Here is a 24,625-nt window from a genome sequence, read left to right as displayed (position 1 = left end):
CTACCGGCTTCTGAATTGAATTCTCCGCTGAGCACTTTTATGGTAAGTTTTTCAATATTACTTTGATCTTAAATGTGTTTATTGAAAAATAAGGGCATTGTTTTGTGCCCATAGTAATCCTGGTTATTTTGGGGCAAAACGGATATTTTTAATAGTTGAGGTCATGTCTCCTTTTGTATTATTTTCATCCTACCCACCACTCCAGGCCTAAGTATGAAATCCTGCGAGATTTTGTGGGATTTGAGTTTTTAAAATAGGGCGGGGCCTATTGTTTGGTCTTGGAGAACATGTGGTGGACAAGGAAGTGTAAGGCTGGCTGGTCCAGGTGGGCTTTAAATTGTTGTGATAGTAATCACTTGTTTTTAACTTTTTATTATGATATGCTTAGGGTCGTGCTTAAATGAGCCTCTGTACCAGAACAGCTGAGTTGGATGATTACATGACCGTCTGCAGCCATCAAGAAGTGCAGAAGGTTGTTAATCATCCACAGATTCAATCCAGGTGAGGCAGAAGGGAAACACTTAACATGTAAGGCAGGTGAAACACTGAACTAAACCTGCTAATGACTGATTCTGTCTGTTGATCCTTGGATTGGTAACTGGTTAAATTGAACTGGACTATTGTTACTTGTGTGGGATCTTTATTAGCATATACTCTTTTTAAGGAATTTAATCAACTTATTTGGAAATATTTGTAGTTGATGGAAGATTGAACCAGCTATTTGATGGAAGTTTATTCTGTATAAATTATAATTTTTCCAACTGCACTATAAATCACCTTTTGTTTGATTTATTTGTCTCTGGTGTGTTAAATAAACCTGATCCTCCCTGAGTTTTATTGTTAGGTTTTCTGATAAACAGCCCTTTATTTTAAATATTGATTTAATATCAATATCATAAATCCTACACTATACTGCAGCTTGATGGGTAAATGCAGTTGTATATGTAAACATTAAGATAAATATTAATGAAAGATTAAGATATTAATTTAACAGTGAGTGTACATGGGGAACTATATGGTTTGTATTTGTTCTCAGACCTGTAACCAGTACAGTGTTTAATCTTTCATTGTGTTTCAGAACTTTTCAAATGTTTATCATATTTCTAACTGGCACCTTCCTCACTTTTATTTTTTTCAGCTGTTGCTCTGCAGTTTGACCGAAAGCTGACTCTTGAGGACTGCAGCAAAATTGTCAAGAAGTGGCTTCATTACGCACCAGAACGAGAGGAAGACATCACAAGGAATCAGTGACGCCAACCAGAGTCAAACTGGGGTTACCACGACTTGTACTGTTTCCCTACTTCATACAGTACAAAGCTTAACTTCATGGACTCTGTTCTTCTGTAGACAACATACTGTTGTTTTGACAGTCAAAAAGGAATCAAATATGTTTAAAGATCTGTCCCTCTTTTCTTAAATAAAATGTTAAATCAAACCCATGTTGTCATTTTTAAACTTTTGTACACAGTTTACGCATCATCTGCCAATAATACAGTGTTTAACACCAGTGAAGAAACTTTTAGTGGCATGTTATGATGTAGACCTATCAGACGTAAAATGTACATAAATCCTTAGCTTTCATTCAATATAAAAACAACCCAAATCTGCATGTACATCCACAGTTGAATCAACATTGATTCAATGTAGAATTAACACAAATCTGCATGCAGATCCACGTTCAGCTGATGGTTGAATGAACGTTGATTCCTAACTGATTCAATGTAGAATCAACACAGATATGCATGCAGATCCATAGTCAAATGAGTGTTGAATCAACATTGATTCAATGTAGAATCAACACAAATATGCATGCAGATCCACGTTCAGATGATGGTTGAATCACCATTGATTCCTAACTTATTCAATGTAGAATCAACACAAATATGCATGCAGATCCACAGTCAAATGAGTGTTGAATCAACATTGATTCAATGTAGAATCAACACAAATATGCATGCAGATCCACGTTCAGATGATGGTTGAATCACCATTGATTCCTAACTTATTCAATGTAGAATCAACACAAATATGCATGCAGATCCACAGTCAAATGAGTGTTGAATCAACATTGATTCAATGTAGAATCAACACAAATATGCATGCAGATCCACGTTCAGATGATGGTTGAATCACCATTGATTCCTAACTTATTCAATGTAGAATCAACACAAATATGCATGCAGATCCACAGTCAAATGAGTGTTGAATCAACATTGATTCAATGTAGAATCAACCGAAATCCAGATGCAGATCCACGTTCAGATGATGGTTGACTCAACATTGATATAATGTAGAATCAACATTGATTCATAACTGATTCAATGTACTATCAACACAAATATGCATACAAGTTGACATACAGATGATGGTTGAATCAACATTGATATAATGTCAGTTATGGTTGAAACCCTAACGTTGATTCAACATACAAGTCACCGACCACTTTCAATGTTGTTTCAATGTCAGCGTTCAACGTTGATTCAATGTTTCTGGCTGACATTGATTCAATGTTGTTTCAATCATTCTGTGCTATCTGGGTATAGACATCTGTGAACATCAGGAGATGCCACATCTTTTAATTAGATTTAGGTCTGATCTTTTACTAGGTCATCCTAACAGATGAATTTATCCAAAATTTTACTGCACCTCTGATTGGATGCTTAGGGTTGTTGACCATCCACCATAGTCTCGGGTCTTTTGCAGCCTCTAACAGGATTTGCTGGTATTTAACTCCATCCATCTTCCCATCATCTCAGAATTTTGTAACGTCTAGTTCCTGCTGATCTATTTTATGTCACCATAGTGATAGTGTGTTCAGAGTGAAGTTTTATTTCTGTGCCACACATACAGCTCTGCATGTAGGCGAGTGAGTTCAGTTTTTCCTCATCTGACCACAAAACCTCCCTTCACATCTGCTGTTTCCCACAAAAGCAACTCAATTAACGTTCCCTGAATTATCTTGGAAATACTGACCCTTTAAGACCAGTAAGCCAGAATAGACGCTGTGCAGATCTGCTGTTGCTTTAATATCTAATCAAATTAGTCTGCAGGATGAATTGGGGTTGTAAGTTCGTTCTTTTTGATGTTCTCCTGATTGCCTGAAGCATGAAGTTGTCCTAACGTGATACACTCCCACACAAGAGTTCAGCTGCTGTGCCAAGAGAATTTTGATGATTCCATGTTTTTTTTTCCTCTTTGTTTTTAATCAAACATTCATGACTGATGATATCTGCTTTTGTAGGCAAAATTAGTGAGGACCTCAGAGCTTTTCTTCATGTATTCCTCTGTGGGGCTGTTGCCAGCCCCATACAACAGACAGCTGGTAAAATCCAGCCCCTTATTCTATGCTTGGCTTTGTGCAGAGGATCTGAACTCTCTGCTGTTGAGAAACAGTTGCAGACTGTGTTTGTCTGTGACTGTTATAATGCACCAGTTCGACGCTATGAAGTTTACCGATAATTGCCTGCATGGCAAACAGTTATCCTCCACTGCAAAGAGAGAAGTGGCAAGCCGAACATACCAATATTTGGAATTGTGGCCAACACAGACTGAAAGGCTTCCTTCACTTCCTTCGCTGCCATTACTAAAACTACGAGCAAATCCTGAACCGTGCAGAAAACAGGCGTGATCATTCTCTACCTCTCCTTCTTTCGCTGACTTCCTTGGTTAAAATCCATCTTAATGGGAGAAAGCCCAGGTGGAGCACTGAAGACCAATGAGAATTGAGCAGAATAGCATAGGAAGGTAATGACCAGGCTAGTAAAATTGTGAGGTGGAAGGAAAATGATCAATGTTTTGTGAAATTTAGTCTGGACTTTGACTAGGCTACCGTAGTTCATTATATTGCTTTGATCGCAAACCAAATTTAGGCACTCTGCGTCACTAGGCAAGATTAAACCTGATTTTTAAGAATTCTGTTTTTCTTTATCAGTTACTTGGTTGAACAATTTGACTGGCTAATATCCAGTAAGATGAGATTGAAAACAAAGAGTCTGCCGTTAAGAGACAGGCTAAAAAGTTAATAAATTGTCCTCTGTCGGGAGACAGCAAGTACAGTATTTCATTTACATCCAGGCGGTGCTGCTGTCGCCGAGTTGATTTACCGCTCCAAAGGACAGCGTCGGTCTCTAGAGAAGGCTTTTCCAGCTCTGGTTGCATAATGGCGTGTAAATTGTTCAATACTGTAACCACAGAGGTGTCAGAGTTACACTGGTACCTTTTATGAAAAGGCATTTGAAGAACCCAGAGGGCTGCGTACAACTAGACTGCTTTAGTTCGTTTAAATTGGACTGCAAGGATTGATTGTGGGAAGCATGGTGAGACTTAAAATCTGCTTATTACATTGGGTGCTTTTTTTTTTTTTAAACAGGAGGGTAAAATTGCTCTGCTTGCAGTGATGAACATTGTTGTCCAGGTGGACAATTTGCAAACAAGGTTGTCTGGTGGGTAAATGGAAAAGCCTGAAAACCAGAAGAGAAACATTTTAACAGAGAAATGGGCCACCAAGTCAACAGAAGACGTATGTCATTTTACGGCAGCAGTAAGGGACATTTTCTCTAACTGCTGCAACTTAGCAGCAATTCAGTCTTTCTCTGACATCCTTGAAGCTTTTTCAGCTCCATAAACGCTCAGTTTAAAGATCAGCAGAAAGTAGAAAACAACAAAAGGAGTGTAAGGCTGGGAAACAAAGAACAGCATGGCATAAAAATCTCAGTTCCCAATGTTTTGTACAAATTCTGGGATGTCTCACACGTCTTTATAAAGGTTAGGATGTGACATATATTGAAATAAATTTAGAAGAACAATAGTTCAATAACCCACAAAACAAAATGGAAGCTAAACAAAGAACTACATGTGATCTTTGTTTCTTGTTTAAGACAATTATTTTTGTTTAAAATTGAATGATTGAATCTGTGTGCCTGACTTTATCTAAAAATCTACAACTTTTAGTTAATATTTTAGTATTTTACACACCCATCATATAAGAGCTGTTGAGTTAAGCAAGTCCCAGTTGCTATTTGAGTATTTTTATGTTGAAACTTGTTTGTTTTGTTGACCAACAAACTCATCATAACTAAAAATACCCACCAGTTTCGTTTTTTAGAGAAATCAATTCAGGGACAAACTTTAACGTTAATATAATTTTAAGATATGAAATGACTGATGTTTTGATCGGATGGCTACTTTTTACTTTTACTTGAGTAAAAACATGAAATAGAGTTACTCTTTCTTGGGTAAAATTTGTTCACTACTTTACCCACCTTTGCTCCTGGACATTAAGAAGAACAATTACTTTAAACGTGCCACGGAACCATAATGGACGGCTTTTCTAAACTCCACGTTGTCAGTCGTCGCTCTTCCTTGTTTCTGCTTGATTTTTACTAAATAAAACCGGGACCATCTGCACTCAGAAATAACCCCTCTCTCTCTCTCTCTCTCTCTCTCTCTCTTTTTCTTTCTCTCTCTCACGCGACTGGAATAACACAATCAAACGTCAGGGGTCACTGTTGTGCTTCAATGGCACTTTTAATAAAACAGACATTTCATTCTCACAACAGCAATGTCTGGACAGAGAGGGGTCGGGTACGGCTGGGTGAGGGTTTCCTCTGCTGATAGGCTGGTTGCTCTGGGTTAGTGAGAGGGTTGGATAATGAGAACTCAAAGAACATCGATATGACTCTACTAAACAAAAAAAAAAGTATATTTCCTTGCACAAGGATTAACTTGAACTCTACAACATAATGTCAGCTCACAAGGATAAACTTTACTTTCTGGGATTTTATGTCATAGACCAAAATAAACCAGAAGATCGTCGTGAAAGGGAGAGAAAATCATTTCAAGTCGAAAATTTTCGACTTTTAAAACTCATACAATTTCCAAAAGTAAAAAATGTTCAAGTTTTTTCTAGGAAAATTCATCTCAAAATTTCAGATTTTTTTTTTTTCTTGGAAATTTTCAGCTTTTGGAGTTCAGAAATTTTCAGGGTTTTTCTAAAAAATTTGAGATGAATGTAAAAAAAAAATTGGGGAAACTTTAGTCTTGTTTTTCTATCTACATCGGCTCTAATGTGCCGTCACAGGGGCCTACAACCTGTACAAACCAAAGAACCATTTTTGCCCATAGTCCATTCAATTTACACAAAAACCTTAGTGAAAGGACTACTAAAAGACTTTCAATACATATCTGCAATAGGAAATTTGTGGTATTTTTTTTAATACCATTTTATTCTGTTTTAGGTTATAAAGCTAAGAAAAAACATGAACTTTTTACAAAGGGAAGATTGATAGATTTTCTTCTATGGGATGTTGATGTTTGGGGGGATCTTATGTAAACAAAAAAAGCACTTTGTTTCCAAGGTAATGAGGAAAAAAAAAGTATTTTTGACACTTGTGGGATTTATTCAGCGCTAAAAATAAACTGCTCAAATTTGCACTTGTTTTATCTACATTTTTAAAATGTTTGTTGTCTCTGCAATGTTTTAAGCCGAGTTATAAAGAGCCACCTGCAGCTCTGGCGCCGCACCATGCAGATGAATGAACAGAGCTGAATAATCTAGACGGAAAAAATTGTTGGAGGCAGCTAAAGATGTCGAAGCGATGAAAGTTAATGGTTTACACTAAAGGCATATTGGTGTATTAAAATGACCCAGTCAAAGCCCAAATTGAAAATCTCTGGCGGTGCTTGAAAACTTATGTTTAATGCTCTCGTAAAACTTCATGGTTCTTGAATTATTTTGTAAAGAAGCTGACAACAATTAGTTCAAAAGGCAACAGCACATCATCTACTTTTTTAATATTCGCAATTCTTAAAAGACTATCTATGTTTAATAGCCCCGCAAGAAGGAAAAATAAAAAACTGCAAATCAGGTGTAATTTTCATTTTGCATTTTGTTGGTCTATCATTTAAAATCCCAGTAAAAGATGCTGACGTTTGTGGTGGTGACGTGGTAGAATGTGTCAAAATTCAAGGGGAGCAAATATTTCCTCCAAAGCGCTGCGGACGCGTCAGCTGAGTCCGTCTGGTTGGCGTTTACCTCTCCTCGTGTGTCAACTGAACAATGACAAATTAGCAGAGGAAAATCTGACCGCAGCTGCACATAGCCTCCGTCCCTCTCACGTTATTTACAGGAGAAAAAAATAATAATACATTCAGTTAATTCACTAAGTAACAAAGCTAATTAATCTGTGTTTTTAGCAGAAATCACTTTTCACATCCAATTTCCAGTTCCTTCTTCTTCTTAACGTTTACTCACACAGTCCAAGTGTCCAAGTTTTCTACGATTGAACAACTCACACAGAAATCCCCCCACTGGCCTGTTAAATTCTGTATTTTTACCTATTTACAGAAGCAGCAGTCTAACCATCACAAAACAAACCACAAACCCGCCTGTCGTAACCAAAAGTCCCACCTGACAGAGGGTAAAAAAAAAAAAAAAAAACCCAGTCTCACCTCCCTGTTCCATACTCATCCCACCCTGTTCTAAAAGAGCATGCCAAGTTTAACAATAAACACAGAAAATGTCTTTATACAGGAAAAAAAAACACCCTTAAAAATGTTTTCTTCCTCCCACGGTGGAGGACACAGACTTAAGACCAGGTTTTTAGTGGGAAGAAAGTAAAATCTCATTCCATTTTGGGATTTTCTTTTAGTGCTGACAGAGAAAGGTTCAGGGTCTAAAGAAAGTCCGGTTGGAAGGTTCTGAAAGAGGACCACATCATGAACAGAGGAGGTTCAGGGGGGCAGTTTCACAGGTCTCTGAGGCAAAGTTTGGCCGTGGGGTAAAGTTTTGGCAAGAACAAGTGGAGGTGTTTTAAAATGTACGAGAGATTCAAGGGGAAGATCTGCATTTTCATTCTTATTTGTTTTTTTTCTCTCTCTCTCTCACTCTTTCTCTCTCTCTCTCTTTGTGATTTTTAGAGTCAGAGGTGTCGAGGACTGGGGTGGCCGTTGTGGTAGAGCTTCTGCTTGATGTGGACCATGTTGCCACTGGAGTCCTCCAGCTGTCTTAGCTGGGCTCGGCGACGGAGGTCTCGGAGGTTGCAGAACTGCGGTAACCACGACCAGGATGGAGTATCTGCAGGGAGAAGACCAGAGAGAACACGGAGACTTTTATCCAGACGATACAAAAACCCAAATTCACAAGCACAAACAGAGTTTTATCATGTACAGCGGTATATTTACCTGCAAAAAAAAAAAAAACTCCTCTCAGTTATCCTTGCTTTCATATTTCAGATATTTATCAGAACAATGAAGCACTGATGTTACATTTCCAGCTTTGTAGCAGAGGTGAAAGCCTTCCCCAACACATGCACTTCAAATGTGTGTGTGTGTTTTTAGCAACATCAGGCTGATTGTACAATATTAATGATTGTAGCATTAATATTGTACAACTATAATATAGCAACTATGCTTTTGAAAATTACATTAATAATGCCATGACAACATGGGAATAACATGCAGTTCCACATCTGGTTTTATATATCAACAAAATGATGTTGATTTTTTGCATATTTGCTTCCCGTTTTTAATATAAAGTTGTCAATCAATGTTATTATTCTGACAAAGTCTCATGCTCATATTTGAATCATTTCAAATATGGATTTCGAAAACGACGTAGAATAATCTGTAAATTAGCCAGAACTGGCCTCTTTAACATAAAATACTTAAGTTGTTTTTAAATTCAAGCTCAATTCAAAAATACTTTATTGATCCCAAAGGGAAAATAAATGCTTTTGTTAAGAGTTGCTGTAGACAGTGATGGCTCTGGGAAAGGAGGATCTCCTGTAGTGGTCTGTGTCACAGCAAATTTGAAGGAGCCTCTGACAGAAGACACTGGCTGTGTTTCGATTACAAATGCGCGCAAATCTTTATTTATATTCTGCTAATGCTCCATATAATAGGAAGTTTAATTAAAATCACAAGTGAATAAGTTTGTTCGTGAAAAACCCCGGCAGCCACATGTGATTATATCATATTATATTCATAATTAAGCCATGACACTAAGCGCTCATCTGTCGGAGGAGACGTCTGCGTCTTATTCAGGCGTTGGAGCAACAAACCCTTTATGCTTGGGAGCGGCTACATTTGGGGAAATTGTAGTCTTCTTTTCCAGAAGAGCTTTTGGATTCAGCACGCTGAATGACGCACGACTTTTTATTTACTGCGCGATGCTGTGCGTGTCCTGGTGGAGCCAGCTGCACATTGTCCAAAAAAACACAAATAAAACCAAACAAGCTACAAGTCGTGAAGAAGACTGCTTGCTGCTTTCATCTTCGTCGTTTTTACCACTAAGGCAACGTTATTTATTCAGCTCCTTTCAGCCAGAGGCGACACAGAGTGCTCGCACAAAGAAGCTAAAAGCAACATATATTAAGAAAAACACATCAAACAGATGGAAAATTAAACAGATTTTTTTTAAAAAAGAGCTAAGAGTAGTATCTGCGGAATACATCTGTTTTGATACGGCTGAAAAACCGCCTCACCGTAGAACAACTTTTTATCAAAAAACCTTTTTTTTTTCTTTTTCAAAATTAAGCAAATTTAATTTTCGTAATTTCAATTTATGCAATTATAAGGTTAATGGAAATGCAGCTTAGTGTCTTTCAGTCTCATGAAGAGGATGTGCATGAGTTTCTTGATTTCATGTAAAATCCTTCTTTGCCGCCATCGTCTTCCAGCGGTTCCACAGTGGCAGTCAAACTGACCAGTTGCGTAAAAATCAGATCCATCGTGCGCTACAATAAAGGACACTGAATTATTTTTTTTACAGTCTACAACTTGCAGTAAACAATAAAATGCGTTATGAAAATATTAGATGATGTCGTGAACTGTTACATGGTGACAGCAGCCTTGACCTTTCACCTGTTCCACCTTTCTGATTTATCAACCATCACACACTGCACACAGAATGCTTCAAGATAGAAAGTGAGGCAGCAGGTTTTTATGCATATGTGTGTGTGTGTATGTGGGGTGTAATATGAAGTGTGGGGGATGTAATGGCGGAGCACAGATTCAAACTGGAGCTGGTGAGGCGAAGTGAGGTCCGCGAAGACGGCAGGGAGAGCCCCAGACGTCGAGTCCGGTTAAAAAATAAATAAATAAAAAATGGCTGTGCCTGAGAATGTGCAACAGAAAGAGGTGGAGGAGAGGAGGAGGCGTTGCTGGTAGGATTGGGGATGAGGAGGAAAGACAGAGAGGAAGAGAGAGAGAGAAGGGAAGTTATTTATAGCTGTGAATGGTTGTGCTGTCCACAAGGACTGCTCTGAAGGGTATCCAAAGGAAAGGGGGCAACAAAGGCAGGTTTCTCTCATTTCAATAAAAGGATGAAGTCAGGAGAAATTACAGAGCAAAGGAAGAAAAGAGAGAGAGAGAGAGAGAGAAAGAAAGAGAGAGAGAACTAAGATGTGATTGTTATGCCTGCTTTAGAACAGAGGGGACGTTAACACCAGTGCCAATTTATCGTTTTCTCACTTGTTTTTCAAGCGTCTTTCCAAAAAGAGCATCTGGCGTCAGATTTAACAGTAAACTGGTGGTACGGAATTAAAAAAAAGAAAAAGAAATGTTGCATCAGGAGGGAAATGGCTCAGGAGGAGATTCAATAAATGAGCAAAAGGGGGAGGAGTTAGAGCTGGAAAAAAGCAATGGGAATCATTGTGCATTTCAATGCACTGCGTGTGTGTGTGTGTGTGTGTTCCTTACTTGCCATTCCAGCTGCTCTCTTGTGCTATTTATAGCTCCAGAAGAGAAAGTGTGTGTACATGCGTGTGTGTGTGTGTGTGTGTGTGCGCGCGTGTGTGTGTGCTTGTGTGTGTGTAAATTCGGGTGGAGATGTGACAGCATCCTCATCCTGCTTCCACACACACTCTTCCCTGCTCTTTCAGCCTCACCTTCACTCCTCATCTCACAGAGGCTAAATGTGTGTGACCCAGTACTGAAGGCAACAGACACACACACAGACACACACACGCGCGCACACACACACACACACCCACACACACACGTGTTTGCGTGGCTATCTTTGTGGGAACTTTCCATTGACTTCCATTCATTTCTACCTTTACCCTTTTCCTAACCCCATCCATCACATACCTAACCCTAACCCTAACCAAAACTCAATTCATACCTTAGCCCTAAATCTGACCCCTGACCCAAAAACAGGGTTTCCCCTTGTGGGGACCAGACTCCGGTCCCCACGAGGAGCAATTGGTCCCCACAACGTAGTATATGTCAGGAAAATCGTCCCCACAAGGTATTACAAACAAACCGACACACACACACACACACACACACACACACGCACACACACGCACACACGCACACACACACACACACACACACACACAAACTAATGGATCAAGTCCAAAAGGCGACGGGCTTCCCTACCCACTGCAAAAAAAGACAAAAAGTATATAAAAATCAGACCACATCTCTACGGTATTTGAAACACTGAAAATACTGCCTTCTTTCAGTGGCAAACACTTAACACACAAACATGTAAAGTTTCTTGGTTTTCAGTGTGAGATACCAAAAATACCACATGATTATTTATCTGGAAATATCAAGAGAAATCAGCAGAAACAGGTCGGAAACTTTAAATCCAGTCATTGTTGAGTGAAGAAGGCAAAGTACGGCATTTAAAAACAAAGTCAACAAAGTTGCTCCATTTTCTCTGATTTTTTTTAAAGCTTTTTAAAGTCCCACCGTAAATTAAACAGCTAAATATAGCTTAATTATAATGGGCCCTATTTTATCCCTAACAATCCCTAGCAGTAAAAGTAATGTGCAAAGTGTCAATCTAAATTTTGTTCTGCTGTGCTTTGAAGAAGACAAACTCATTGGAACCTTTTAAATGAGTGATGCATGTTCTTGACAATCTTTTAGACTTTTTCTTTTCACTTTGACTTAAATTTTACCCATTTAGTCCTTGTGCCCGGCCTAAGGCAAAATGTGCTTAAAAATGAGGAAAGAACATAGTAGGACAAAATATCCACAGAAGATCTTAAAACCAAAGCAACGAAAAAAACAAAAACGTGAAACAAGACTTCAGTTGATGTAATGCAGCCGCGTCAAAATCTTTTTCCGACACATACAACATCATGAATGTCTTCAAAGAGCCAGTTGTGGTAGAATATTTTGATAAAAAGACCTATTAAAAAAACTGAATAAATATTATTGCTTTCTCTGCTAAAAAGTTAATTAAAATACTTTCACATTGATGTAATTTGGCACAATGCAAATAAAAAACGATTTGACTAGACTGATAAAATAATATTTAAGCAAACATCTGTTATCTTGACACACTTTTTCAATGCCACAGAAATAGCTATGTGATCTAATGGCTCTTTAACTATTAATATTATCTCTTATTATTATTATTAGCTTTACACATTTCAATTTTATGCAAAAATACACATTTCTTATCAGCAAACAGTTTTCAGTTTATTATTTTTTTCAACGTTGTTTTAATTTAAAAAATATGAAGAAACTGTCTATTTTAAAATGGGTTTTCTTAAACGTACAAACCTCAATGTTTTGTAATTCAGAGATAAGCAGCTTAATAAACCACAACATTCCTCTGAGAATGGTCAGCTGCACATAGAGGGAAAAAAAAGTAAAAAGAAAAACAAAAGCCTTAAAAACTATTGATAGAGACCACCTGAAAATATTACATACATGCGTGGCTCCTTTAAAGCAAAATCTGGGGAAAAAATTAAATAAATAAATGAATAAAATAAAAAATCTTGCGCAGAACTATGCCTCCAAGTATTAACGGTCATCTTTATTGCTGACACTTTTTCCTCATCCTGCCTGAGGAGCTTTTCCACAGCGCTCCCAGTTTCCAGGTCACATATCACCTACTTTACTCTTAAAACTGCAGATCCAGGCCAGCTCCACCACGCAGCCTTACCCCAGTACTGTGATTTATGAAGCAACAGAGACAACAGCATCTTCCAGGCTCTGCTTTTATATTTAACCAGGCTATAACAGTAAACGGCCATTTGTGAGAAAAGTTAGAGAAACCACCTCAAGACAGGATGTTAAAACTTCTACAAGAGAGCGACGCAGCTCAGTCTTATTTGGATATAATATACAAAAAGACTAGACTATTTAGCCTTTTATTTCCTCTTTTGTGTCTGCCAGATAACACCATCACACGGTGGTGATGAACTACGCACCGCATGTTCTGTCTCATTACCTTTTTTTTCTAAAACGACATGCTTCCTTCATCTGTCAGGCGGAGAGAGACGACAAGGGAAACGACAGATATATTTTCCAGTTAGCGTGGAGACGCAAAGCAGGAAATTAAGAAGCAACTATCAGCCGAAGCTGGATTTCAATACACACTCACACACACACGCACGCACACAGTGCAGAAATGAGGCATTCAGAGCAGAGCGTCAGATGGCGAGAGCGAAATATCTCAATCGTTGTGACGCAAGCATGGCTCATCTAATAGAGCCAACTTCAAACTCGGGTCTATTTACTGTGACAGCATTAACCAATGCGAGAGATTTTCTTCAGACATTTCTGGGACGTGTGACTGCTCAGGCGGAAATCATTTTCTGACAGCCTTAATCTCCATTCATCTAGATTTGGTGAGGATATACCTACTGTCCCTGTATGAGCAACCGGGACCCATGAAATTAATGTTTGGTCCAAACGTCTTGAGTCATCCCTGATTCTTCTAGATTTTACTACCCAAGAGAGGTGAGATGATCTAACAAAAAACATATTTTAAATTACGCCTATAGGCACTCTGAGATCCAATTTGTTCCTATTAATTCAAGTGAATCAATGAAAACTACCAAAGGTAACGCAGTCGGACAGACATTTCAGTGGCAGTAAAATTATTTTTGAAGGACCCATTAGAAGAAAATCTGGCACACTGCATCAACTATAGAATGATGCATCACTCAGGTCCGTTGTCTGGTCTTTTTTTCAATTCATTTCTCAATACATGGCAACCCACTACACATTTCGTAAAAATTCTTCAAACGCAAATGGTTAAGCGAAACCCATGATGCAAAATTCACATTTTCCATATACTTATGTTTGGGCCTCAGCTGCTTCTAAAAACAGTACAAGCACTTAACAACACTACCCTGCCGATTTTTGCCAATAAGTCCAAAGAACGTATTTGGAATATTTGGTAGCGCTACATTGCTCCAGAATAACCTGGTTTCCACTTATGTGTAAGATTTATCCCCACAGTCGAAACAATCTTTTGTAAAATATTGTTTCTTCTAAACAGCATCCTGTTTGATCACTAAGCTATTTCTGTATTTTAGTTGATATAGTATTCAAAAAGTTCAATTAACCTGCTTTTGTCCTGTATCATCCTAATACTGGTTAATGTAGGTTTTGTTCATTAGAAATGAGGCAGGCGTTATCCTTATTTGTTTGGAATTGATTTTAATTAACTACTTTTATATCTGTTTTAAACAATCTCGACTTTACCTTTAAAACATTTTCTTAAGAAAATTTCAGATCATATGTAGTTGTTTAGATTCACATTTGTTGTATTGTTACAGCTCCAGTTACACCAAGCTGGATGTGTTACAAACCCCAGCTGATGTATTTACAGCTTAGAGTTGCACTGAAAGCAATATGGCCAGGAAGGGACACGCACTAAGAGCAGAGTAACTATTTCAGGCAATAAAGATATATGTCATGTGGCTTGTCTCAGCTGAATTCATGTGGAAAAGCTATTGCCTGTTGACAGATTACTTTGATCGACTGATTCTGATTCAGCATCATACCAGCTTGGTTTTTAAAAAAGGTTTTCTGACTTGTTAGTAGATAATAAACTTTACAGATTGAGGAGTTTTGGTTTCTAGCTTGGAGACGGTCCATTAATTTACACCAAGTGGTGTTAAAATTGAGGCTACGTTTTGTACAGTTGCACCATAACTGGATGATAGGAAATTGTGAACATGTCGCCTGATCTCATGTCTTGATGTCAGCCGGAACTTTCATGACTGCTGTCATGCTACAGCATGACAGACTGGTGTGGGAAATATTTTCTTGGCACACTTTGGGCTCTGTAGCACCAACTAAACACCAGAACCTAGTTGTTCATAGTTTACCATCTCTCTGATGTGGACCATAAAAGTGAACTCTGATGCGCCTACAAGCCTAGTCTTGGTTCAGTTGAAGTGTGGTTCGAATGCTTATGTGGATGCTGAGACTGCTCCAAAAGCAGGAAGTGAGCTACAATGCAGGGCATTCTGGGTAAATACAGCATAAACAAAAGTGTGAGTCTAACGCCAGCGGGAGAACAGAGTCGTGGTGTTTTACCAACGACAAAAGAGAAATCTTACAATCGCTAAAATCCGATGATGTTCCATTTTTGTTTACATTTTGTGAAGAAGAAAAACGTGCTCATGTCTTTTCCAGAGGTTTTCGTGTCGTTTCCTTCAGTGGTCCTTGGTGCAGCGCCACCACAGGCGAGGAGGTGAACAGGTTTTTCAAAGGGTTTGGAGTGTTTCACACAGCGCAGTGTGAAAGTGAACTAATAAACCACCTGAAACCACCCTGAATCTATGAGGAACATTTTCAACACCTTGTTGAATCCATGCCAGGAAGAACGAAGGCAGTTTCTAAGAATTAAGAGGGTCTAAACCTGATATTATGAAGGCGTGCTTAATAAAGTGGCTGGTGAGTGCATGTCCTCTGTCTTTGAACATTGGCTGCCTAGCATCTCACTTAACTTAAAAAAAGATTAGCAAATTCTTCTTCTCCGCATCTAACCTGGATTAATTCTGCGTCTAAGTCGCTGAGTCCCCAGCCGTTTCCAGGCAGGCTGTGAGCATCTTACCGTAGTACCGGCTCGCCCTCCAGGCCCTGACGGCGCAGTGCAGGACTCCGTCAAGCCACAGCAGCAGCCAGCTGATGCAGAAACCCAACAGCAGACCCAACATCAAGTCCATCTCCTGCTTGGTCACACTGTCACTCACAAAGTAGTTCTCTGAAGAGTCCACTAAGGAGTGGTCCCCATCGTACGGGATTACGTAGTGGACATGATGCCTGGGGTGAGGACAGACAGGAGAAGAGGACAGAAGTGTTAAATTTTAAAGTAGCAACTGTCTGTACACTGGAGGTTTGCTGGAGTTTTTCTAAACTTAAATAAAGCCACACTAATCCGCACTTTACAGGAAACCCCTGAAGCCCCTGTGAAGGACCACCAGGGGGTGACCAGGATGCACTTTAGGCTGGAAAGTGTATGGCTGACATGTAATTTTTTAGATTTGTGGAAGAAATTAAGCCCGCTTAAAAGTGAAAGACCGTCACTTTCTAAAAGTAATCTTTTGGATCAAAACTACTGGATTACCATGAAGCAAGGCGTTTACTTCTATGTAAGATGTGGTTGTTGAAGAAATGGCATGAAAGTCAAACAATTCGATATTTTTCTTCTGATAAGTATTGTGCATTGTGATGTAATGCACTAAGAGTTCTTTCCTAAGTTCATAAAAACAATTTTCAGCCATTGTTTGCATCCTGGTGTACTGCGTCTGGCTTTTTCTACTGCCGAATTATGACACGTCTCACATCGACCACATCATGATCGGATAGATGGATGGAACATGGATGGATGGATGGATGGATGGATGGATGGATGGATGGATGGATGGATGGATGGATGGATGGATGGATGGATGGATGGATGGATGGATGGATGGATGGATGGATGGATGGATGGATGGATGGATGTTTCACAGAAGACTTAGAGACTGAAACAAACATCATGAAAATACTGATTGGCTAAAATGCAACCAAAGCCTCTCCATTTAAAAAAATCTTAAAGAAATCCATACCACGGATCATCAAGTTTCACTTGCATCTCTTCTACATCCTGGCCTTCTCTACAACATGCTGCCATTCCAGTGGATATGAAAACCTTCACTGACATTAGTCGCCCTCCTGGGAGCAGATATAGGCTTTTCCCAGCCTAATGACGCAGACAGATGTCTGAAGAACATCGCACGGGAACACACCGGGAGCTCAGAGATCTGACAGCTGAGAGCGAGTACAGGTGCACTCTGGGACTTTACACTGATAACGGGGTTTGAACTGATGGCGACGTCTGAAGACATTCACAAATGTAAAGCGGTGCTTTTCAGGGCTTCACAAAGACCGGAAGGCGATAAACTAAACTGTCAAGCTTCGCACAGATGTATTGTGATTTCGCCCCAACAAGTGTGTCTTTTACAGTTTAAGACCTGGACAAACTTTGTCGCTGTTTAAGGCCTGAAACCCAAAACATGTCACACAAGTCAGGCTTACAAATGTATTACAATTATACATTTGTTTGTTTGTGTAACTGATAAGTGTGTTACAGTTGTGCAACACTTGACAAATTTAAGTCAGTCTTACTTAAATCATGTAGTTTACTTCAAATAAAGCCGTAAACTAAGAAAGGGCCTTTTTTTCTGCTCAGGCAGCCTTCATCTGAGAGTAGTTAGAAGGGAAAGTGGGTAATGGAAGAGGGGGGAGGCATGCAGCAAAGGTCATCAGGCCAGGAATCGAACCTGCCACGCCGCGTCGAGGACTGAGGTCTCCTCACGTGGGTTGTGTTCTACCCCAGAACCACCACAGCAGCCCGGTCGGTACCGGTTCTGTCCCTGGTGAAGCTCGCATCATGACGTCAGACGTAGGATGCGAACGGGGAATTGAACTTAATTGCTTCAAGTAAAGTCAAACTAAGCTGTCATCACTACACCAAAAAGAATTAAGTGAGATTAATGTAAATAAGTCCAAATACACTTTTAGAGTGGAGTTTCCTGAGAATAAGGCTGAACTATATGTAAACCTATTTTTCTTTTTCTTTCTTTTCAAATCAACCAAAATTTGTAATTATCTGATTCTTTATTAACTGTATTTGTTTCACCTGCATCTTGTGTAGCTTATGATTAAATCTCCACCCACTCCAACGTTCCAGCCACAAAGGCAGCTGCTGCTCTTCAAGCTCCAATCTACCCGAAAGGGTTCATCCGTACGGCGTCCAAATCAGAATACGGACAAAGCCAAACTAGCTGACACATAAAGCTGTGTCCTCGACGGCACTAAGGTGAACGCCGTCGGCCGTCCTGGCACCTCCACGTCTCACGGACGGAAGGGCAGGCAGGCAGGGAGGCGGAGCCAGAGCTTTCCATCTCTCTTCCTCTCCGCTCACGTATCGAAGGTTTCTGCTGTTTGTGTGAGAGCGGACGACTGGCTCTGGTTCAGGGGGGTTTCCGGATCAGCAGAAGACAAGGTGTGGTTACAGTAACCTGAGCACTAAGAGGTTTGACTCTTACTTAGATTGGACTGAGCATGCTGTCCAAGAACATGGTGATGTACTGCTTTACTTTTATACGTCATCAGCAGAGCTGGGAAGTATACTGCTAAAAAAAATAAAGGGAACATTTCACTTTAATTTTGTGTGTGGCTCCAAATCCAGGCCTCCATTGGTTAATAAATTTGATTTCCATTGATGATTTTTGTGTGATTTTGTTGTCAGCACATTCAACTTTGTACAGAACAAAGTATTCAATGAGAATATTTCATTCATTCAGATCTAGGATGTGTTATTTGAGTGTTCCCTTTATTTTTTTGAGCAGTGTATTTACCCTGTCACATTTACTTGAGTAACGTTTGATCAGTTTCTGAGTATTTGAGTGGCCATTTTACCAAATACTTGAGTTGTTTCTCGGATGACTACTTTTTGATTTTACTTGAATGAAAATAATTTGAGGTATCGCTTCCCTGACAATTGTTGCTCACCTCTGATTCTCAGAGCTCGTTACCAGCAGTGGGCAGGGCAGTTTTAATGCAAAGTACGACAGTCAATTATGAATTATGATTACTCTCAAGCCATTTTCATAAATTTAGATTTGTATTGCCTTGCAAAAGTATTCCTACCTCCCTCATTTTTCACATGTCAAATAAAAACTGTTTATTTGAATTTTGTGATGGTCCAAAAAGCAGTGACAAGAAAATAATACGAGACTGTCAAAGATATATACAAACAAACAGTCTAAAGACTATGGTGTGCAGTAGTAATCAATCCAACCCCCAAAAGATGAATGGAGAGCCTTTCAATTAAATTAAAACACACTTTTTTTTGTCCCCAAAGAGAAATTAAATATTAGTATTAATTTATCATTTATTTTTATTAGAACTAATATTATTAAATATAACTTATTACTACTGCTAAAAGTATTTTCCATAGATTCTCATTTGGATAAAAGTCTGGGCTTTAACAAGGTCGTTCTAGTACATGAGTAAGCTTTGATGTAGCATTGTAGTTCTGGCTGAATGCTTGTAGTTTTTCTTCTGCTGCTCAACAGCTTCCCTGTGCTTCCCCACAGCACAATGCTGCCACCAGCAGGTTTCAGATTATAGGCATCTTGGCTGGTTTCCTGATTAATGCTCCCCTCACCTGGCCTGTAGGTGTGCAGCTAACCTTTCCCTCACATAGCTCTGTTCCGTGAACTGAACTATGTGAGGGGATGAAAGCTTATTGCTTCATAAACTAACCCGGCTTCTGCAGAAGGTTCTCCCCGAGCTGTCTGCTGCTTCCTGTGACCTTTATGAAGCAGTTTGCTCACTAATGTTCTCTAACAAACCTCTTGGGCCAGCTCAAGACAGCTGGATTTATACTGAGGTTCAATTACACACAGGTAGACTCGCTTTTGCTAATTAGGTGTCTTCTGGAGCCAAACAGTTGCACTGGATTGTATTTATGGGCAATAGAATAAAGGAGGCTGGCCACAAATGCACATCAATGTTCTCTCTTTTTATAACATTCACAGTTTGTTTACGCTTCATAATTATGTTAACATAACATCCAAATAAAATGCATTGTGGTTTTTGCAAAGCATTGCGTATTCATAACTCAGATAAGTGTCTGTCTTAACTCCATCTATTCTTTACGGAGAAAATTGCTCTGATCTGACTATCGGCAACTCTTAATGTTGCCAATGAATTGCTAATACATTAGCCCCCACACTGCTGTCTGGCTTTATTGGTAATCTTGTCCTAGTGGTCCAGCGTGAACTGGTCAGCAAAAAAAAAAATCTGCATCTATTTGGATTTTGTCTTTAAAGTTTTTAACCAATGTTATCATGTGCTGGTGCAGAATGAGCCCTGAAGCCAATTTGTTTTTTCCTTTGCTTAGAAACGGTTCAGAGAAAGTCCATTCATGCTAGTTAAAACCATTTTCGTATATTAATAATGTTCGTCTTGCTGATGTTTTCCCACACTTAGACCAAGCTCTATCCGTGAGAGCAAACATCAAGTTGCCTGGTCAGCCACCAGCAGTCTGTACACACACACACACACACACACACATTCAGCTACAACCAGATATTTACAAACTGTTTAAAACAAAGATATTTTTTCTCACTCTAACAAGAAATCAGACAAATTTTTTCTTGTTTTAAGTCAGTTAGAATTACAGAAGTCATTTCTATTTGCTTAAATGCCAGGAAAATGAAAGACCTTCTCACCAGTACGCTGGGAGAGATTGGTAACATTATGCAGTGAATAATTAGTTTATTTAGCCCGTTATAGAGAAAAAATTTGATTTTTCAAAGTCACATTTTCACCATGTTATTCATATATTTATACATTTCAGAGTTCCAAACTAAGTATTTAATTCACCACATAAATATTCAGCTTAAAATGAAACATTAAGCTTTCAAATTAAGTATTTAGTTAGGAAGCTAAATATTTATTTTCCCAACTAAATGTTTAAGTCTGAGCTAAATATATAGTTCCAAATTAAATATTTAAATTAGAAACTAAACACTGAATTTTCAAATTAACTATTTATTTCTCCAAAGTAAATAGTTAAATTAAAAGCAGAATATTTAGTTTATTGCTCTATAGGTTTGCTGTAACAGTTTGCTGACAATTTGATCCTTTCTGACTGACTACAACATTTCTATGGGACTGAGAAAAGGGTTTTTGATAACGAACCTAAAACTTTCTTGTCCTGAAGTCACTTAGTAACTAAGCCAATAACAGTTTGGTTAAAACAGACTCTAAGACAGACAGGATCTCCAGAGAAAGTTAAAACCAAGGAGCTAGCAGAGGTAGAATGACAACAACCTGTGAAACATGATTACCAGATAAATTAAACAAAGTGCACTGGAGGTGTCCTTTGTGTGATGGAAACCAGGTGAGGCCAATTAGAGGAATGCAGAACAGGTGATGGGAGAATCAACGCGGGGAAATGAGGGAAGCAAACAGGATGTAAGGGAGTTTCATCAACTGAGAGATAAAGACTAATGTTAACACAGCAGTCTAAACCAAAAAACAAAACACAATAACTAAGAAAACAAACTCAAAACAAAGGAACTGAATAATACAGAAATATATAATTTATAATAATAGCCCACTTTCAAATAATTTATGTGAGCAGACAAATACAAGAGCAAACAAAAAACAAAACCTACAAATCATGACAATGGCCGATGTTTTGAAATATATCACCTCTTAACATCTTAACAGCCTTATTGTGTAATATATATATATATATATATATATATATATATATATATATATATATATATATATATATATATATAGGCCTGTCACAATAACACATTTTGCTGGACGATAAATTGTGCCAGAAGTTAATGAGATAACTGATAATATTGTTGTTTTGAGACCATTTTCAAGTAACAATGCTAGTGATGTAACAATGCAAGAACACATTCATAGATCAAGAAACTTTAAATTCTAATGAACATTTAGCACTGGAACCGGATGGTATTTTAAATATTTCAAATAAATAAACAACACAACAGAAACAAATGAATTCTGAAGTCTCTGTAAACAAAACTGACCTTCAAAGAAAGGGATAGTTATGGAAAAAAAGCGCCAGACTGAAGACTTTTGTCATCCAATTTTTGGTAGAAAGAGAAAGGAAAAAAACCACTAAATCATGCAAATGGAAATTATTGAGCTTGTTTAAATTTATCATGCAATTTATTGATTATTGCAACAGGCCTAGATATGTCTGACCTGTCGGAAATTAAGTTCTAAATGTCTGAGTCTCTTTGCTAATGAGTAATTGCTTCATCCTCAATGATTGGACTGATTTCAGTCTGTGTTGGTACAGGATTTATTTCACTGGATCTTTTGCTTTTGGGGGAGCGTGGGGGCATATTTCCTAACTTAAATTTGTCTGTGACACAGATCCAGTATCCCATAGTTGTTTTTTTTTTTCTTTCTTAAACAGATGAAGATGTGGAAAGTTAACGCAAAGATGAACTAGACCTGTGGAGCTCATACTCTCTTCCTGATTTCTTGGCTTGTTTTCCTCATGATGTCACACAAATAAGGACAACAGTTGGGGTCTAATCACAGGTGTGACTCCACCTGACTCAAAAGCTTCCAAAAAGCCATGACATCATCATCTGTTCATTCTGATCTTATTGTGCCAGCCTCTGATTTCTAAAACATTAAAAAAAAAAAAAATAAATAAATACTGACAATAATCGCTGTAATTTAGCAAATGATTTAGAAATACTTTTTGGTATTCAACACATGAAATTGTTTTGTTTTTCTGAATTAATGGCAGGGGGGAAAAAACCCATTAAACAGTGAATGCAAATATCTGGTTTGAACTGTGGTCGATAAATCGTCTGGCATGTCTAATATTGTCGGTGGCACGGTGAATGTGAGAGCTGTTGTACCGCACAACGCATTTGATGCTCAGATTGTTTTAAACGGCCTACTGTCGCTCATAGTTCATTACCTATTTATGGGACCTGCACAAACACACACACACACACGCCTTCCTGCATGCAGCAAAGCCTTACAGTCAGCCACTATATACGGCAAAATAAAAAATAAAAATACCAGCGAGATCGGGCTTTATGTAAGAAAAATATCAGGACCTCAGCGGAAACCGCGGCTATAAGAGCGCAAACAGGACGGCAGCCTATCAGGGTGGCTTTGCGGGGTTTCACCGCTTCAAATCTTCCAGGCCTCTTCGGCAATTAAGAATTGACGGGTGGTGGTGGTGGTGTGCCGGGGGAGATGAGGGGAAGACAGAGAGGAACACAGCACAGCATATTTATGCCACATATTGTGGAGGATGCTGGTATTTACCTTCCACAGTTGCAGTGACAGACGCGGTCCTCCCCTCTTAGATGCGGTAGGATGTAGTTGTGAAAGCGATCCAGTAGTGCGTTCATGTCCATTAAACAGGCTATCGCCTGCAAAGAACCATGCCAGTCAGCTGGGACATGTCGAGCAATGGTGCTAAACTATCACCACACACAGCGAAGGGTTTTCAGAAAGAATAGGAATTACAACCAGAAGGAGGAAAATGGCAGATTTTTTTTTCTCTCTCTCTCTCTCTCTCACTCGTTTCTAAGAGAGGGAGACTGTTGCTTGAAAACCGACTGATTTATTTATGACAGCAGGTAGGCTAATTATAGCTAGGCTTACCTACTTCCACATGCCACACTGATAGGGTGTCTCAAAAATGTATCATTTATATAAGTTAAATTTAAAAAAATATTTGGCGTCATATAGCCTCTGTGTGGAAATTAGGGGAAAAAAAGAAATCACATTGCATCTGAGGGAGGTGAGAATGTCTTACCATTACAACTGAAGCACCAAGAATCATAAAAATCATGGTGGTTGTGATCATATGCATCAAAACTTCCAAAACTGACCGCCGTCTTGGAGCCCGGGCTTCTACCCGCGGCAGTGGAGACGCTCCGGCTGGGCTGTGGGCGCTCTCTCCCGGCAGGAGCCGCTCATGGAGCCGCCGCGCCGCTCCTGGCTCCCCGTCCCTTCAAACTGCCCGGTTTTCCCTCCGTCTCCTCCTCCTACACACGGCGAGCCGTTCTCTCTCAGCCTTCACTGCACCCTCTCTCCATCCAAGTAAGGTCCCCCACCACCCCGGTCGGTCGGTCGGTCGGACGGATGGACGGATGCGGCTCCACAGAGGCTGTCCGCTCCTTAATTGCCGATTCGAAAGGAATCCACTGCTCTAGCTCCGTTTCTCCCCCTCCCCGTCCACCTCTATTCCAACGTTCAAATTAACATCACTCAAAGAAAAATCATGAAATGCGTCTGTTTTTTTTTTTGTATCCTCTAAGAGGGGGATGCCTCGGTGCCCTCTCCCCCTTTACCCCCCTCCCCAAGTTCCTCCAGACCCCGCTCTGCGCTTCAGTGCCGGTGAATCCCGTCCTCCATCAGGCGAGAACGTTTCAAAGAGCTGCAGCACCAACACCTCTCGCGGCCATCGCCCTACAGTCTTCCTCGGATTGGCCTGATAAACATCTAGACGCGGTCCAAGCAGCACCGTGGCCAGCACCTAGACCCACCCTGCGCCCCGAGACCAGTCCCTATCCAGCATCGGCAACTGCATCAACGCCCGGAGCCAGACGCGCATGATTATCCCATCCTGGCTTCCAGCAGCTACACGAGCACCCACTTCCACTGCCTGTGCGTGTGCGCGCGAGCGCGATAGTGTGTACAGTGGGCGGTTAGAGGGAGGGGAGCTGAGAAGTGAAGAGAGGAGAGGAGAGAAAAGGAGAGAAGAGGTGGAACTGCAAGCTGTCTCTACAGGCCTGTGCAGGGCCGGATTTAGGAGATTTGGGGGCTCCTATGGGCTAGA

At 39.6% G+C, this 24,625-nt stretch overlaps 1 protein-coding gene and 1 long non-coding RNA gene across 2 annotated transcripts in view; one reads left to right on the top strand and one right to left on the bottom strand.

The window, feature by feature from the left end:
* LOC106928077 (uncharacterized) overlaps positions 1-7,992 on the top strand; it is a 13,604-nt gene extending 5,612 nt beyond the window's left edge. Inside the window, exon 3 of the long non-coding RNA XR_001420417.2 lies at positions 7,918-7,992. This is a non-coding gene — a long non-coding RNA (uncharacterized LOC106928077). The remainder of the gene's footprint in view (positions 1-7,917) is intronic.
* On the bottom strand, positions 5,498-24,625 carry tmem240a (transmembrane protein 240a). Its single transcript, XM_015004115.2, has 4 exons — positions 23,600-24,625; positions 23,104-23,210; positions 15,818-16,026; positions 5,498-8,074 (listed from the first exon to the last, which is right to left on the bottom strand). Exons 1-4 carry the CDS (start codon positions 23,654-23,656, stop codon positions 7,920-7,922), a joined length of 528 nt encoding a protein of 175 aa, XP_014859601.1. The 5' UTR covers positions 23,657-24,625; the 3' UTR covers positions 5,498-7,919.

This window comes from Poecilia mexicana, unplaced genomic scaffold (assembly GCF_051168715.1).
Source record: "Poecilia mexicana isolate PSO_F unplaced genomic scaffold, ASM5116871v1 scaffold_7, whole genome shotgun sequence".
Taxonomy (NCBI): Eukaryota; Metazoa; Chordata; class Actinopteri; order Cyprinodontiformes; family Poeciliidae; genus Poecilia; species Poecilia mexicana.
Note: the sequence above shows the minus strand (reverse complement) of the source record. Positions and strands in the feature narration are given on the sequence as shown.